Raw genomic sequence first — 18,051 nt, 5'->3', positions numbered from 1 at the left:
CTCGATTTTGAAAGAGTTTTAAGTGGATCTTGTTTTTCTTCGAACTTCGAAGATTTGAAGAACTTAATAATTTGAAGAGCTTTAAATTGTAGCTTTTATGAATATGGTCGGAGCATTCGGCTATCCTTGTTTTTGTCTGTAATTGTTCCTTAAGGTCAATTGAGATTCACGGCTGAAGCTTTAATGGATCTGAAAAAATTAATGGACAAAAATTTTTTCAGATCCATTGTGTCTGATAAAAAACATGATAGGACTAATTCCTGACGGCAGTGACAGTAAAAAGAATGTTGACCCACATGTAGTACTGTTACCACCACAACCGGTAATACTAGAACCTTCACAATAAAGGAGATCGTTTGGCAAAAACGTTAAGATAAAAACATTGAAAGTAGTTTGCAAGAGGACCGGAAATGGGAAATCATGTTTAATATCTGAAAGTCCAAAAAACAGGTCCACAATATTCCATACTGTGGGCACTGAGGAAAAAACGGCTATTACAAAGAAGCCCTCAGTTCAAAAAAATATGGAAGCTAACGTTCCGAGAAAATCAAAAGCGTAACATGCGGGAGATGGAAACTTCACGAGAGCTAGAGTATAGGTTGGTTAGCTAAAAGTTATCATGAAGGACACTGCTCAAGCATCCAGATCGGAACTGGGAACGTTGAATAGCAAGCTTGGAAGAGAACTATTCATCTTAAAAATGAGAAGTGTAACATTACAAAATGCACTCACTTTCGAGACGCTCTAACCAGACAAAGTGGAAGAGAAAACGCTTAAAAAAATTGCCTAGGGCACGGGAAAACATTTGGAGATAATTACCTCAAAAACGCCCGGTGTTGAGAAAAGTGTTAAAATGCAAAACGCGAGTTATTTTGCTAAAATGTCAATCGCAACAAGTGAAAGTAGCAGAAAAAAGTTCGAAGGCTCAAGAGAGTGCGACTTAATTGAAGACTTTGACTAACCATACTTATTGGAGATAATTTTTTTTGATTAAAACAAGAACAAAACAGAAATAGGAAAAAAGTATATCTCAGATAAATTAACAGAACAAAACCGAAGCTGCAACAGCCATACAGTTTTAATTTTAAAAAACTAGAAATCGGAAAAAACAGACCCGATATCAAAAATTATAAAATCTGTCAAATAACTGGTAAAGTATGACATGCATATAATATTTATGACTCTAGACGCCGGAAATCCAGTATCAATCTTAATCTGTACTACAGCCAAACAGATACTGAATGCGTTGTCAGCGCGCACATTCAATCTAAGAGAAAAATTGCTCTTAAATGCTCAATTCGTAGACTGCTTCTAAAAAGTCTTGGAAGCAAAAATGACATCAGCGGAATGGAAATTACCAGATGTCATTTTTTTTGTTGACAGAAAGTTGAACTAAATGTATTTTGGTCTAGACTTACAAGGGAAACTGGGAATATCAATATACCAAAGGACAGCCTCTTAAAACAAAGCAAGATTCGACATACAGGAGTATGAAGGATCACAGGTTAACGAACCAGATTTTTAAATGAAATTCGTCAGACATTGAGTATCGAAGCATGAGCCTCGCCATAGAATTGACCGGAGGTGGAGACAATCTGGGGAAATAGAAAGCAAAACGGGGGACTGGCGGGCCAATAGCGAAATCCTGAATACAGGAGGAGGTAGCAATGATCCCATCGGACAAGAAGGAAAAGCCAACTGCGCAGAAAGGAACATGGCAGCGATAACAAAAAAGGATAGAGGAGTGCAACGAAAATAATGATGCTAAAGCAATCGAAAAAACAGCCAAGACAAATCAAAGCCAAAGAAAGATGAACCGAAAGCCATAAACAGAAATATCACGGCGGAGAATATATTTAAGGAATTCGAAAAAAGTGAAATTCATTTTTTCTCCAGATAAATTTTGGCGGTTTAATTAGCCATTTGTGACTGGATTTTTAATAGTCTGAAAGCTAATGATGCTCTGAGCTCAAACATTTTTGGGTTTATTTGGGATAATTAAAGCGCGATATTCTTCGTCCTATTATAACGTAGGCGGCGAATTGAATTATTCGAAATCAAATTGAAGCTAGCAATTTTGTCTCAAAACTACGTTGCCAGACCCTTAAAAAATGAGTTTGTATTTAAAAACAGCGTGTGAGGTAATAAAATAAAGAAAAAAAACGAAATCATTTAAAAATTCTCTCATCGAGACTTAAAAGTACTGTCGGAGCATTCAGTGCTACGCCCTGATGAGTGCTCTTGTTACTGAACGCAAAATGTTATTTTGGAAATCTAAGAATGCTGTTTTGTCTTTGCGATTGTCAATAAGCGTTTCACTGAACCAGGGCACAGGACTTGTCTTAAGCGTTTTATTTAGCTGTGACTATTATTTCATGAAGAAAACTAGCTGTTTTCTAGGTTTTATGGTATGGTATGGTTTTATTTGACCAAAAATTTGAATAAATTTTCTAGTGACTAGGGTTTAAAGTGTCGATGCCAGCATGAGCCTGATATGGAAGCTGTGACTAAAAATTGGTTGATGATTTTGTTTGTATTTTAGGAGGAGCTAGAATTGTGTCACTACACTGCGAACTTCGAAGATATTCTGGTGCAACTGGTCAAAAAATACATCATCGTTTTCAACTCGATGCGATCCGTGGAGAACTTCATGGAAGTGTCAACCGGATCATACCAAAATGTAAATGCTGCCATCAAAAGCGTCGGATCTCATCTGATCAACTCGTTGACAGCCTGTCTGACTTCATTAATAGCGAACTGCTCTAAAGAGATAGCAAAACTGTTAATTCAAGAGTTATTTAACTACATCTCAACCACGATTATCAACGTAAACTCTGGTTTTGGATTCATATCTAAGGTTTTCACATTACCAGCAGTTGAAGCGCATCCAGACATAGCTGGGCCTATGTATGTGCCACATGTGCTGGGCAAGTTGCGTCAATTAGCAAACGGACATAATTTGGTATCTGAAACAGAAGTGGACAAGGAATTCTTGTGGTATGCGGCAGTTTTTGACAGTGTAAGTCTGAATGATAAATTTGAGTGCAGTTAAGATTTTTTGACAGTGTTTGCTTACGGCTTATCTTGACTTACCAAACTGTGTCTCGCAAAACGCACAATTTGACCAATTATTGAATTTGAATTGAATGAAATATTTTTATGGCTAGCAGATTTCACGACCACCAAAGTATCCGGAAGCTTTTGGCCACATAATTGCGCTTCAATAAAATGTGGAGTTCCTGTTTTAGTACTAGGCTATTTTTTAAGTTATGGTTGTCACTTATTACCCTTGCGATAATTTGAATGTGTTTTATTACACTTGCGATAAACATTGGTGTTGCAACCGGGTACTATACTTTTTTCAGACTGTACTTTGTTCGACGAACAGACGAGTTTTTTGAGCATGTCTGCATTTTAAAAGCTCATTTCATTCGAACTTTGTTTTTTATGTTGGTCGTAAAATTACCAACTCGATTTCAGTATATCATTTTTTGTCCCTTTTTTTCAGTCTTTTTCCTCTTTATTTGGATGAAAAGGTTTCAAATTAAGAAAATTGACTTAGCGGCCTCATTTTGAGAAGTTACACGAGCAAAATGTTTTTGAATGTGATAGTTTTGAGGGTCACTGTTTTTTTAATACAAGCATTTTTTGGCTCAGCTAAAGTTTGCTGAAGAATTTTCGGCTTTGTTTTGATGCTAGCTACGCTTGCGATTATGTAAGGTTCAATTGTCTTACTTGGGCATCTTTTTTGTGAGTTTTTTTTGTTTTTATAAAAATGACAAGGATATGCAAGTTTTGGTAGATCGATAGTTTTGGACAATTTCTCAAAAAATTAATATCAGCTTAGTGGCTTCAATTTGCGTCATTTGATGAGCGGAAGATTTTTTGTGTGCTTATGGGTGTGTTTCGAGGAGGAAATGGACTTCGAAACTTTATATTATGGTTTAAATTAACAGTCGATGAACGCAGTTCAGACTCTTATATAGGTCGGGATAATTTTTTTCCCGTTTTCTTGCAGTAAAAACGGGATCGACTTGTAATTTTGATTATAGATTGTTCTAGAAATTAGTCCGACCTTTGAAAAATGTGGAGTTGGCGCTCAAATGCTGACCTCAAATGTCAATTTTAGAATTCAGTTATAGAATAGCAAATTTGTTTTTTTTTAAATTTTTCGTAACAGCTTTTTTCAAATAATTTATATTTTTACAATTTTCCTACACGTAAATGCACGAAGTGAAGACATTTATTTAGGGCGTTTTGTTTCTTCTTTTTAGCGGGAACGAAATTTTGTTCAGGCTCAAATTTGATTTTTCCGGGCTCGACTTTTATTTTCTTCATAAGTTTAGTTTAACTTCATCATCCAGAAACAAAGCAAACTGCAATATAGAACTACCAATGTGGAAACGGTGCCAAAAAACTTGAATTGTTTTTAAATTTAGAAAGTGGATTGCAGTTTTTAATTTTTCCAGCGGAGTAAAAAAGTTTTCCAGCGAAGTAAATAAGATTTTGAAATTCAAAGGATTTGAAATTCAAAGAAAGTCACTTAGCTTTTTGTCTCCTTGAGTTTATTACACAAGCATAGCTTGTGTTATAGTATGAACTATCTTTTGAAACTTAAGTCGCAAATATTGATGCGATGCAAATGTTGCGACAAAAAAGTGTTCATTTTGAAAGTGTTCATTTTGATCCAGCTATTAAGTACAGCCAGTGCTAAGGATATTAACACAGACAATTATATTACAAATAGAACTTAGCTTCGAGGTATCATGGATTTTAGCGTAGAGGTAGGAAAGGCGACAAGCAACAAAATAAGAGGGTTCAAACATGGGCAGGGAAGGATGTTTTAATGAACTTTTTCGTATACTAGTTACTAGTTAAAATGCGTTTGCTCTATAAATTGAGGCAGGTTAGTTGGTAAATCTCTTTTTTTTTCTTCAAAACATCTGTTACTCGTGCTAGCATGAAATCTTGCTATTTTTTTTGTAAGTTTTGTGCATAGTTTTGTCAATTTAATAGCATGTTTTCGTTAAGCTGTATCTGTTGATAGTTATCACATTTTTTATGAGCTACGGTGGAGATTGGGGATCATTTATCTCAAGGCCGGTGGTTCGTATCCGGTTGGCGGTAAGTTTTTTGCGCCTGAAAAAAGTTAATGCGTCAGGAGCTAGAATTGTGTCACTACACTGCGAACTTCGAAGATATTCTGGTGCAACTGGTCAAAAAATACATCATCGTTTTCAACTCGATGCGATCCGTGGAGAACTTCATGGAAGTTTCGACCGGACCATACCAAAATGTAAATGCAGCCATCAAAAGCGTCGGATCTCATCTGATCAACTCGTTGACAGCCTGTCTGACTTCGTTAATAGCGAACTGCTCTAAAGAGATAGCAAAACTGTTAATTCAAGAGTTATTTAACTTCATCTCAACCACGATTATCAACGTAAACTCTGGTTTTGGATTCATATCTAAGGTTTTCAAATTACCAGCAGTTGAAGCGCATCCAGACATAGCTGGGCCTATGTATGTGCCACATGTGCTGGGCAAGTTGCGTCAATTAGCAAACGGACATAATTTGGTATCTAAAACAGAAGTGGACAAGGAATTCTTGTGGTATGCGGCAGTTTTTGACAGTGTAAGTCTAGTCTGAATGATAAATTTGAGTGCAGTTAAGATTTTTTGACAGTGTTTGCTTACGGCTTATCTTGACTTACCAAACTGTGTCTTGCAAAACGCACAATTTGACCAATTTTTGAATTTGAATTGAATGAATTTTTTTATGGCTAGCAGATTTCACGACCACCAAAGTATCCGGAAGCTTTTGGCCACATAATTGCGCTTCAATAAAATGTGGAGTTCCTGTTTTAGTACTAGGCTATTTTTTAAGTTATGGTTGTCACTTATTACCCTTGCGATAATTTGAATGTGTTTTATTACACTTGCGATAAACATTGGTGTTGCAACCGGGTACTATACTTTTTCAGACTGTACTTTGTTCGACGAACAGACGAGTTTTTTGAGCATGTCTGCATTTTAAAAGCTCATTTCATTCGAACTTTGTTTTTTATGTTGGTCGTAAAATTACCAACTCGATTTCAGTATATCATTTTTTGTCCCTTTTTTTCAGTCTTTTTTTCTCTTTATTTGGATGAGGTTTCAGATTAAGAAAATTGACTTAGCGGCCTCATTTTGAGAAGTTACATGAGCAAAATGTTTTTGAATGTGATAGTTTTGAGGGTCACTGTTTTTTTAATTCAAGCATTTTTTGGCTCAGCTTATGTTTGCTGAAGAATTTTCGGCTTTGTTTTGATGCTAGTTACGCTTGCGATTATGTAAGGTTCAATTGTCTTACTTGGGCATCTTTTTCGTGAGTTTTTTTGTTTTTATAAAAATGACAAGGATATGCAAGTTTTGGTTGATCGATAGTTTTGGACAATTTCTCAAAAAATTATTATCAGCTTAGTGGCCTCAAGTTGCGTCATTTGATGAGCGGAAGATTTTTTGTGTGCTTATGGGTGTGTTTCGAGGAGGAAATGGACTTCGAAACTTTATATTATGGTTTAAATTAACAGTCGATGAACGCAGTTCAGACTCTTATATAGGTCGGGATGATCTTTTTCCCGTTTTCTTTCAGGAAAAACGGGATCGACTTGTAATTTTGATTATAGATTGTTCTAGAAATTAGTCCGACCTTTGATAAATGTGGAGTTGGTGCTCAAATGCTGACCTCAAATGTCAATTTTAGAATTCAGTTATAGAATAGCAAATTTGTTTTTTTTTTTAAATTTTTCGTAACAACTTTTTTTCAAATAATTTATATTTTTACAATTTTCCTACACGTAATCGCACGAAGTGAAGACATTTATTTAGGTCGTTTTGTTTTTTCTTTTTAGCGGGAACGAAGTTTTGTTCAGGCTCAAGTTTGATTTTTCGGGGTTCGACTTTTATTTTCTTCATAAGTTTAGTTTAACTTCATCATCCAGAAACAAAGCAAACTGCAATATAGAACTACCAATGTGGAAATGGTGCCAAAAAGCATGAATTGTTTTTAAATTTAGAAATTGGATTGCAGTTTTTAATTTTTCCAGCAGAGTAAAAAAGTTTTCCAGCGAAGTAAAAAAGATCACTAAAGGATTTTGAAATTCAAAGAAAGTCACTTAGCTTTTTGTCTCCTTGAGTTTATTACACAAGCATAGCTTGTGTTGTAGTATGAACTAACTTTTGAAACTTAAGTCGCAAATATTGTTGCGATGCAAATGTTGCGACAAAAAAGTGTTCATTTTGAAAGTGTTCATTTTGATCCAGCTATTAAGTACAGCCAGTGCTAAGGATATTAACACAGACAATTATATTACAAATAGAACTTAGCTTCGAGGTATCATGGATTTTAGCGTAGAGGTAGGGAAGGAGACAAGCAACAAAATAAGGGGGTTCAAACATGGGCAGGGTCGGATGTTTTAATGAACTTTTTCGTATACTAGTTACTAGTTAAAATGCGTTTGCTCTATAAATTGAGGTAGGTTAGTTGGTAAATTTCTTCAAATCGTCTGTTACTCGTGCTCGCATGAAATCTTGCTATTTTTTTTGTAAGTTTTGTGCATAGTTTTGTCAATTTAATAGCCTGTTTTTGATAAGCTGTATCTGTTGATAGTTATCACATTTTTTATGAGATACGGTGGAGATTGGGGATCATTTATCTCAAGGCCGGTGGTTCGTATCCGGTTGGCGGTAATTTTTTTGCGCCTGAAAAAAGTTAATGCAACCGGGTCCGAGAATTTTTTCCGGTGAACAGCTTTTTTCAAAGGATTCATCTCCTCACAGCTGAACCAAGCCGCTCATTCCCAGCTGAATAGACCTGCTCAGCCATATTCATTGTTTGAGCTTCTTTGATTTCAAATACCACCTCTTATCTGGAATCTAGATTTACCAACTCCGATTTTGCATAATTCTATTTTTCCTTTGTTTCTTATTTTTCAATAGTAATGAACGCAGTGAAGGCTCTTATTTAGGTCTTAGTGATTTTTTTGTTTTCATTTTTTCAGCAAAAGGTCTTAAAATGCTCTTATAATTACAGATGTGCATTCATACATACTGATGCATTTATGAATGCACATAGGAATAATGCACTTTTTGAGTTCAATTGCAATTCATCAGCTGAAAAAGTGACGCAAATTGCACTCTACAAATACGAATGTGGAAACGGCCCAAAAAGTTGTGAACGATTTCTAGTTTCGAAAATGGATTTTTTTTGAGGTTTTCCAGCGGAATAAAGTATTTACCTATTGATCCAGTTTTCTAAAGTTGGGTTAAGGTTATCAAAAAACTGTTCTAGAAATTCAAAGAGCTTAAAGGGCATATTTTTTCTTTGTATTTCGCAAGTTGAGATTTTTTCAAACTTTTTTTGAATGTTTCTTGCGTTCATTACTCTTTTCCAATCTTCGATTGGCTTTTTTTGCAGTATAGAGGGTTTCTGCTAGCGTATTGTCGGCTTTTTGCCTTTATATTGCGTCTTTTGCAGGGCAATTATTTGTTTTCATGATAATAGATTTTCATTCAAATTTTTGTAGCAAGTTTAATCCAATGCCTTTTTTCGGCTCAAAGATTTTTTTTTCATAAAGTTGTCAGGTTTAGTTACCGCTTCCAGTTTCTTGTATGCTCTTATAACGCTAAACTTGGCCTGTGTTAACATAATTTCCACAAATTTAATTTAAGGCTTCGCCTCTGTCATTGGAAATTTTTGCCTTTTCTTGCGTCATTTTTTTTTGCCTTTTGGCGCTTCTTTTTGCCGTTTTCTTGCTTTTGTTCGCAAAATGCAGCTTTGCATTTGAAAAAATTGTAAAATTATTGAGAATGACTTGTGACCGTTAGAGGTTAAGTATAACATGAAAAAAAATCAAGCTTTTGGGGTAGTCAGCAAAAACATTTTCAAGTACTTAGAATGCTTTGATTCAACTTGGTTTACTATGCGCGTTAGGGCTAACACATGAGTAGGTTTCCTTCCTATTAATTGATTATATTATTAATTGATTATTCACCATACAAACAAGTCAATCGTTGAATGTCATGCATTTGTATTTGTTTTCTGCTGAGTGGCAGAGGAGAATGACAATCATTTTTGTTACCGTCATTTCAACTGACTGAATATAGAATTGCTGTTAATGTGGTATATTACTAAATGATGCATTCATGTTAAGTTGACATGCAACTGAATAATCATGGGGTAGTAGTTTGGCCGATAAATTTAAGTTCTTGTTGCAACTACCCTCTTCATGCTTTTTTGCTCGGGAATAATAATAATGACTTGTTTCCAACCTGAAGTACCATTATAGTCTCAGGATTCTTATTTACTCGTTTACAAAAATACAGATTGGGAGGGCACCATTAGGCTACAAGAATGGCGCCAATATATATTAACTTTGAGGGGGAGCGCGCGCCAAATTCTGGCCCTGATTGCACTTGCTTTTTCTCTGTTTTTATGCTTCTATAGTATAGATAAAGATCGAGATCTAAAAGATATAAAGATCTTGATCTAAAAGAAATCGAAAAGATATAACACTTTTATATTCAGTTTGAAGTTAAAGAGCCCTCCGTTACTTAGATCTTCATCTTAGATCTTACGTAGATACTTTGCTCGGGAATGATTTCATTTCATTTCGTTGGAGAGGGTTTGAATTCATTGGACGTTTAATTTCCACCCAAGATCATCTCGGTTTTTGCTGTGGACATTTTTTGTTTCAATGTAAACTGCTGAGTGATCCCTAATGAAAGACGACGAAAATTAAAATCAATTTATTGGAAATTTGAGTTTTTAAAGGTCTCAATCATTTTTAATGGCTTTGTGAACTTGTATATCAATAATAAAAAAATTTTCGAACAAAAAAGACTGCAATTTGTTTCTCCATATTTGTATTACCCTTGCGATAAAGGTACAAGACTATTGCATTCGGGTACTAGACTTTCTTCGTCAAAAACTTTGTTACAGAATAGTCAAAATTAGAATTGGTAAATTTAAGTTCCTGTCATTATAAATTCGAATTTTTTTGCAACTCCGGCACACTTGGCCTGGAGGTAACGAAAACGCCTGGGACGGAAAAGGTCGTGGGTTCGAATCTCACAGTACCTGTTTTTTTTCAAACGAGAAATATTCCGTTTCAAAAATTTGTCGGCTTTTTGTTTGTCTGTTTATGTTTTGTGGGCTTAGTTGCCTCATCGTAAAAGTGTTTGTTCTTTACTGTACGCAAGTCGCGTTGTAGTTTTCAGATTTTAATTATTAATGCTGTTTGTAATTTTACTAGCCCTGACTTAATTCTGCTCAAATTATTTCGGCTTATATTTTATCGGCTAAGTGACCTATTTTGAGTAGTTTTAAGGCAGTTTGTATAGAAATAATAGTTTTTCATGACAACAATTTTTTCCGGCTTTTTTTCTGTTCCCGTTTTCCCGCTTGATTGGTTTCGGTCTATATTAAAGCGGCTTAATGACCTCAATTGCATCTATCGTCCGGCGAAAATAGTCTCTCTGTGTGTGTGTGTGTTTTGAGGGTGAGGGGCCCCTTTATAATTTCAAATAAGTCTAAAAAAAATTTGAATATTTTTCGGCTTTTTTGTTTTTGCTTTGCTCGGCGAAATAGGTTTCGGTCTTTACTATATCGGCTAGGTGGCCTTATAATATTTCAATTGACGATCAAATTAAGTTTTGCATGTGTGTGTGTGTGTTTTGAGGGCGAGGGGCTGGTTAATTTTTCAAAAGCCTTGTCTTGTTAAGAGTAATGAACAGTAGTGAAGACTCTTATATAGGTCTTGCTGATTTATTTTTCGTTTTTTTTTTCAGGAAAAAGTCCTAAAATATTGATCACTGAAGTATAGTTAATTTTTTTGAGTTAATGTGAAATTCATTTGCTGGAAAGGATGTAAATATCACTCTCCAAATACGAACGTGGAAATGGCGCGAAAAAACGTGACCGATTTCTAGTTTCGAAAGTGGAATTTATTTTTAAGATTTCCCAGCGGAATAAAAACTTTACTTATTGATCCAGTTTTCTCAAGTTAGGTTAATGTTATCAAAAAAACGCCAATCACAAACTGTTCTACAAACTCAAAGAGCTTAAAGGGCATCTTTTTTTTCTTTGAAATTCGAAAGTTGAGATTTTTTGAAGTGTTTTTTTTTGTTTCTTGCGTTCATTGGCTATACTTCGATTGGCTATATTTAATTTTTTTTTTCGGCATAAAGGGTTTCTGCTAGGGTATTGTCGGCTTTTTAGCGCTTGTAATTTTTCTTCCGATGCCTTTTTCACATTCTATCGTCTTGGCATGTTTTGTTTCAAAACTAGCCGTATTAATTTTGATAGATCTAGTTGTTTTTTTTTGGATCTTGTGGTTTTCTTGTTTTGTATTGCATGTGGTGCGAAGCCAGCTTCGCCCCTGTGTTTCAAGCCTAAAGCAAACTAAAGTATTGGATTTTCTTTTTATGGAAGTGTTTTTGGAGAAACAGACTATGGTCCATTTCAGCGTTATTAGTTTATGCTGTCCGTATGTTTCAGTTCGCCAGCTTCAGAGGCCACGAGTTCGAACCCCAGCTGTTCGAGTGTCTGCAGCTACTACTCAAGGCCAAACACGTGGACATATACCGACGGGCGTGTACAGTGTTGCAGGGACTGTTAGCATCTAGACTGAGCCCATGTGTTTTACCTAGTTATTGGCTAGGAAGGACGAAAGAGTCGCTGGGATTTGATAAATATGTACCCATTATTGTAAGTACGGCTGTTTTCTTGACAGGAACCCAATACGCAAAACTGCCATCCAATCAACAGCTTTTGAATGTCCAAAATAACTAATTTCCCAGCTTGTTTCTTCTGGCACAAGTATTTTTAGTTATAAATCGAAAGATATTCCTTACTTAAAAAGCTTTGATATAATATATTGCTCGAATTCATCTGACTTTAATATATGGCACCCGTCTTTGTGTGTTGAAAACACAACTTAGATCATAGTTCTTTTTAACCCCTGGGGATAGTCTGAACAAAAAAGTAAAGAACGCCCTCAAATGAAAGACGTCTCCAATTAAAAGATTTCTTCTTGACCAGATATAATTAATCAAAAACGTGTCTCTTGTCTGAGAAAATACGGTGTTATATTTTCCGTCGATGTGACTAGTCAGAAAAATTGTGTAGCTTGCACTACTGCTTGTAGGAAATAGGCCGACCAATGGACCTGAAGAGTCTCCATGTAGAGTGGAGGATGCCAGACTGCACTGGAGTTGCATTTGTTGAGAGGCTAGTGGAGGAGATTATGCAGCCATGTGTTGACAAGCTCACCCACTTCTCAGAACAAGTCCTCGCTAATACTCAAAAGTATGTTACATGAGACTCCGAAATATAAGGTGTTAGATATAGCTGTGATAGTTCCCTAGTGAACTCTTCATTTGATGAGGCGCCACATTCCACATGCATGTCCCCGTGGAATGCGCCTGAAGTTTTTCAGTTATGTATTCTGCCAGTTATCTTCTGTGCTAGCCAGGTGTTGTCAACTTTGCCATCTTGTTTATGTAAAATGGAGACGTTCCACAAGCGGGCGCTCAGATGGGTTACGCGCTCCTCTAACCACATGCTGAATTTGATGAGGACAAATATTATCTTACAGTTTCTTCAACAAGCTTCTTCAGCGCGAACATGACCTGGACATTTTTTTTCATTTTTGGGAATTTGCATTTCAAGCGTGTCTCTGGAAAAGCCCAGCTCCGACCCTTCATCCTTGCAATCATCGAAGCATCAAACGGATTACTGATGATTCTTTCTTTCGATTAAATCAGTGCAGTAACTACATAACAAAACACACTGACATCAGCAGATTTCCTTCCCCCTTCTCAGTTAAGCGACAAACTAGAAGGTTCTTAACTGATAAAATTGCTTCGTTTTTGTGGAAAATTCAAGCGCATGGCGCCCAAAATGTGTTTACCATGAAGATTGTAATGTAATAATTTAGATTTGTTTTATGCCTTGTAACTATTTGAAGGGATTTTAAGTAGTATCAAACAAAATGTCCCAACGTAAAAAGACAGATGCCTGAATGCATTCTGAGTTTCATGACTCGCTGTTCATTTCCGCTGTGAAAGCAAAAGATATGCGTCCTACGACCCATGATGTATCTGGGGTATATATTGTCTTAATTGAAGTTTATCTTTGTAGTAATTGTGTAATCCTTAATTGTCAATGAACGACGTGAAGACACTTGTTAGGTTGATTTTTTTCAGCAAATATTGATTTTTGCGGTTTGGCCCCGTCTCTATATATGAAAGTGCAAATGGTAAGAAACATCGTTAACGAGTCTTAGTTTCAAATGAATTTCATTTTTTCACCAAAAACTACTTAGTGTTCTCCAATTGAATTAGGCTCGTGAAAAAGCCAATATTAAAAGATGCTGGAAACTCTTTATTGTGATGTATTATTTCTTCGAAAATGGAATGTAGATTTCTCCGTTTCCGTGAGTTTTATTTTTTAAGTTTTAGCATTTAAGTTTTATTTATCGCCCAAAATTTTGAATCGAAGTTGCTTAAAAACTGAAAATGAAATTGAAAACGTTTTTTTTTGTGCAAAACTCATTTAAAATGACAATTGAATTCAGCTGGCCCTGAAAGTAGTTCTATTTTCCAGAATTTTTTGCGGTAATCTTTGAGTAATTCTGATCGAAGTTTACCGCAAATTAATTATCATCACGGATAAACTGACATCTCTTGAAAGAATTTTGTTTCTTTAGGCCGAAAAGTTCGACGTCCAATTTTAAGGATCAAACAAAAGCATCACGAAAGCAGTCTTTTAGTCGTGAAGACCTCGTGAAAGAACTCACAATCGTCCACAGTTTCGTTGAGGGTCTTGCTTGTAGTCTGGCTGGTCTAGATTCCGAACACATTCTGACAACGTCACAGAAATGCGAACTAACTCCACATTTATACAATGAAGAGTACCTCACGAAAAGTTTCAAGCGATACAACACCTTGAGGAAAGATTTAGCAATGAAAATGCATGATTTGTTAAATGCTATGTTGAGCAATGATATTCAGGAAAATGACACAAAATCTTTAGTTTATGTGTCCAAAATTCTGCGTCTTTTGCTGCTAGAGGTCGGAGGAAAATCGAAGTTGATGCAAAACTTTTGCCAGACAAAAACATCCAAAAATTACTTGCTGGGAAAGAAAAGATTCAAGGAAAAGAAACTATTATACGCTCCTATGGAAGTAAATGAGATCCTGTTGCATTACAAGGTAAGAATTAAGAATGCTTTGGTGCCATAATATTTTAATTTGAAAGGACAGCACGCGCCGAAATTTTTTTTTAGTTTTTCGAAAAAATCTTCAAGATCATTTATGGCAAAGTGTTATTGCAAATATTTGCCTTAGGGTCTTAAAAGGCTTTTAGAGGAGCTCGAAAAACTAAATCGGATGACCAAAAAAAGTCAACAATAATTTTTTCGAATCCTGACACCACCCTCCCCCCTCCCCTCCTGTGATAGATTCAAACGGTGGCGTTACTTTTGCCCAGCGATGTCATAAGTTGTTGTACAAGTAATGTGTGTATTAGGCATTTCTCGCTTTTTTCATTAAAGCAGGATGGGCTTTACAAGGGGCTCACTATGATATAATTATGCCTGTGATCGACTGGGTATTTTTTGGCTTAATTTTCTATTAAATAAGAAAAACCTAAATGACCCATTTTTGGGGTAAAATTTTGGGCCCGAATTACGCAAAACAATTTACACCATATTAATTCTGCTAAAATTTTAAGCAGGTTTTGTCTTCATAAGCTTTCACCTAAACTCAACCGAATTTGAGAAAAATGCGTTTCAAATTTCAAGTTTAACGCTTTCGTCCGGTTAATTTAAATCAGCACTGTAGAGAAGGTCGTGTCGCTTAATTTAAGTATCTAAGAACAAAGTGAAGATGCTTATTTCGGTCGTTTGGTTTTTGTTTTTGGACAGTTCTTAGTTTTTTCACGCTCAAAGTTTAATCATGCTTCAAAATGATTTGCTGTAAGGAAGGAAAATTACGCTCTCCGTTAACGAAAGTGCAAATGACGCTAAAAGTGCAAATGACGATGAATGGCTTTGTATCGAAACAGTTGTTATTTCAAATTTTCCAAGCGGAATAAAAAATAGCGTGTTGATCCAGTTTTTAAGAGTAATGAACGTAGTGAAGACTGATAGTCTTGCTGATTTTTGATTTTTTTTCAGGAAAAAGTCTTAAAATGTGCATAAAAGTCTCTAATAACTACAGATGTGCATTCATACATTATTGATGATTTTATGAAAGGGCATCTATTTTTTTCTTTGAAATTCGAATTAGAGGTTTTTTTCAACAAACTCAGTGTTTTGGTGCCATTTTTCTTTGAGATTTGAAAAGTGTTTCTATATTTTTTTTCCGGTTTTCTTGAGTTCATAGGCACTTTTCCAATTTTCCATAGACACTGTGGTTGGAAAATCAATAGTTTAAGAAGCGATGAACGCAGTGAATACTTTTATATAGATCGTGTTAATTTGTTTTCGTCCGTCCTTAAAAAGCGTCCTTTCCGATATAAAAAGCGCACTTGAAAAATTATTGAATGTTTCGGACTAATATCTGTGGTCAAAATTGGCTTTGCTAATTGCACACCAAATGGTTGTTCTGCTATTTCATGCAACTATTCCATTCAATTATTTTTGTTTTGTGTAGCTCACCAAGACGTGGCGTCGTACACCGGGTCTATTCGGACCAACTTGTGCTCTTCTGGCCAACGACATCTGGAAACTGGCCACCAGCAGATACCCAGTAGTTAGAAGCGACGCTCATATCTCATTATCAACCCTGATTCACGTGTACAAATACAGTTCAAGGATATTTGTGCCTCTAATTGAGAAAACGCTCTTAAACCCGAAATCCTATCATCAGTATAAAGGAGCACTGCATGCATTATGTGCCTCGAATTCAGGATCAACATTGTTGGAAATTATGGATTTTGAAGTGCAACACCAATTATGGATAGCAGTGTTAAACTGTTATTCCACTGAAGTCAAAAAAGAGTCGCAAAGTGTATCTATCATCGAGGGTGAATTAGCCGATGGTGGCGATAGTCTGCTCGGAAATGTGATTGAGTCTGATTTGAAAACAGCAAAATTGAATGCGGATGGAAAGCAAGACGGCCAAGGCGATGTATCTCAGAAAGATACTCTTAATGGGATGAAACATGCTGATGATCCGTCTTCGGATGACAACGAGGATCCCAATGAGTTCAAAAAACGGGAGTCGGTTCTGGAAATTCTTAATCGTCTCTATGAGCGAATCACGAATAATTGCACGACCGTGTCGATATTTTACTCGATGGCCAAAGAGAGCCGAGATTTGGCTGCTAAATTTTTAGAGGCAGAAGGAACCGCAGTAGTAGACTTAAAAAGAAGCGACGAGATACTAGACAAAGAGAACGAGGAGCGAATGAGGTGAGATACTCTAGGTGGTTTTTATTTTTTCAGAAGTCGGAGTTATAGTAGTTCGACTTTCTATTTAGAGTCGATGAATGTTGTTTACACAAGTCGCAAATAATAGTGCTAATTTTGTTGACACCTTTAAGTCGGTACGCTGCGGTAGCAGTATAATATCATATGTGCTGTGACATTTGATTAGTAAAAAGTTAACACGGCTGGAAGCATTTTAAGTCATCAAATGAACCGACAAAAGCTAATTGTTTTAAACAACAGTACAAAAACAGCATTTAGAAAAATTTCAACACAACATATTTCACAATGTTTGTGATATGCATAATTTTTACAAACATTGGTTTCGCGCTTTCCAATTCTTTACATGCTTTCCAATTTATTACTGTGTTAAATTATGCAGTAAACATTGCACCAAAAGTTATTAGACACAATTATTCATGTTTTCCAAGTCTGTTGGCTAGGTTTTCTAGCATTAATTGAATCTTTTCCAGGCTTATGCCTGGCTTTGGTCATAAAAACATTGTTTGAAAAGCTAAAGATTTGAACTGCATCTGCTGTTTACGGGGCCTTTTCGGGGCTAAGAACACCTCTTTGATGCCTTCTGATTACAGGGTAAAGGACGTCATGAGCCCAACATTTACGGTTTTTTGTCTGGCATTTTTTTTTCATCCATCATATGTTCAAGTTTCATCCCTGAGTCTCTATTAGTTTTAGTGAAGAGAGCACTAATGCGAAAAAAATGTTCACTTATTGCTTGGAAACTTCTATGTTGGAAACTTCTAAGCTTACCAGCGGATTGAAATATCAGATGGTTAGTTGTATGACGAAAGTCCTACTCATGAAAGGTTCTTGAAATTAAAGAGTTTTAACGTGATGTATTTTTAAATTAAACATTTATTCACAACTTATTGAAGGTACTGTTTCCTATGTTTGACGTTCAGTATTGATTATTACCGGTGACCTTTAGCAACGGTTGGTCTTAAATTAATAAGATTGTTTGACACAATTTTGACGTTCTGAAATTGGTTTCAGACGTTAAAATGAGAAGTTTCAGGTTGATTAATTCCATTCCAATTCATTGGTCTATAGTTTTTCAAAAAAATTTTGGACAACGACTTAAGTTTTTGTAACAACTCTGACCTTCAAGTTAAACTAATTCGAAATAGTTCGTTGACGTTTCGCGTCTGCCTTTTGTCGCTTTTCATGTTTTTTTTATTGAAAAGTTGCATGGTGGATCGCTGCTGAAGGAAAGTTTTGCAAACAAATTCAGACCCTTGAAATGAAATTTCCAAATGAATCATTGTAGACCCCTGCAATGAATCATTCTAAATTCTGGACTTCTAGAATTTTTTCGAAAAAAGTTCGAAACTCTTTAAACAAGATGAACTCAATTCAATTTCAAGGCTAGAGAGTACCCACCCACTTTTTGCCCAAAATTTTGCGTTTACAGATTCATTTCAGTCTAAAACTAATTATTTAAAAAGGCCATTGCCGATTCCCAATTAAGCGACAACTTTTTTTGAGTTTTAAAATATTGTCAGATCTCTAGCACATTGGAAAAAAACTCAATCTTATATATTAAATGAAAGTCTTA

The 18,051-nt window shown here is 35.7% G+C and overlaps 2 protein-coding genes across 2 annotated transcripts in view; both read left to right on the top strand.

Moving 5' to 3' along the window:
* Window positions 1-18,051, top strand: part of LOC134854897 (uncharacterized) — a 582,728-nt gene that overhangs the window by 336,144 nt on the left and 228,533 nt on the right. The gene's annotated exons all lie outside the window — the stretch shown is intronic.
* Window positions 1-18,051, top strand: part of LOC134854896 (proteasome activator complex subunit 4-like) — a 207,032-nt gene that overhangs the window by 162,711 nt on the left and 26,270 nt on the right. The window contains exons 7-11 of the mRNA XM_063871256.1: window positions 2,543-3,019; window positions 11,540-11,749; window positions 12,189-12,349; window positions 13,752-14,256; window positions 15,700-16,460. Of these exons, the coding sequence (XP_063727326.1) occupies window positions 2,543-3,019; window positions 11,540-11,749; window positions 12,189-12,349; window positions 13,752-14,256; window positions 15,700-16,460 (2,114 nt within the window). The remainder of the gene's footprint in view (window positions 1-2,542; window positions 3,020-11,539; window positions 11,750-12,188; window positions 12,350-13,751; window positions 14,257-15,699; window positions 16,461-18,051) is intronic.

The sequence above is a fragment of the Symsagittifera roscoffensis genome, chromosome 9, assembly GCF_963678635.1.
Source record: "Symsagittifera roscoffensis chromosome 9, txSymRosc1.1, whole genome shotgun sequence".
Lineage (NCBI taxonomy): Eukaryota > Metazoa > Xenacoelomorpha > Acoela > Convolutidae > Symsagittifera > Symsagittifera roscoffensis.
The sequence above is the reverse complement of the archived record's forward strand: the minus strand, read 5'-3'. Positions and strand labels throughout refer to the sequence as shown.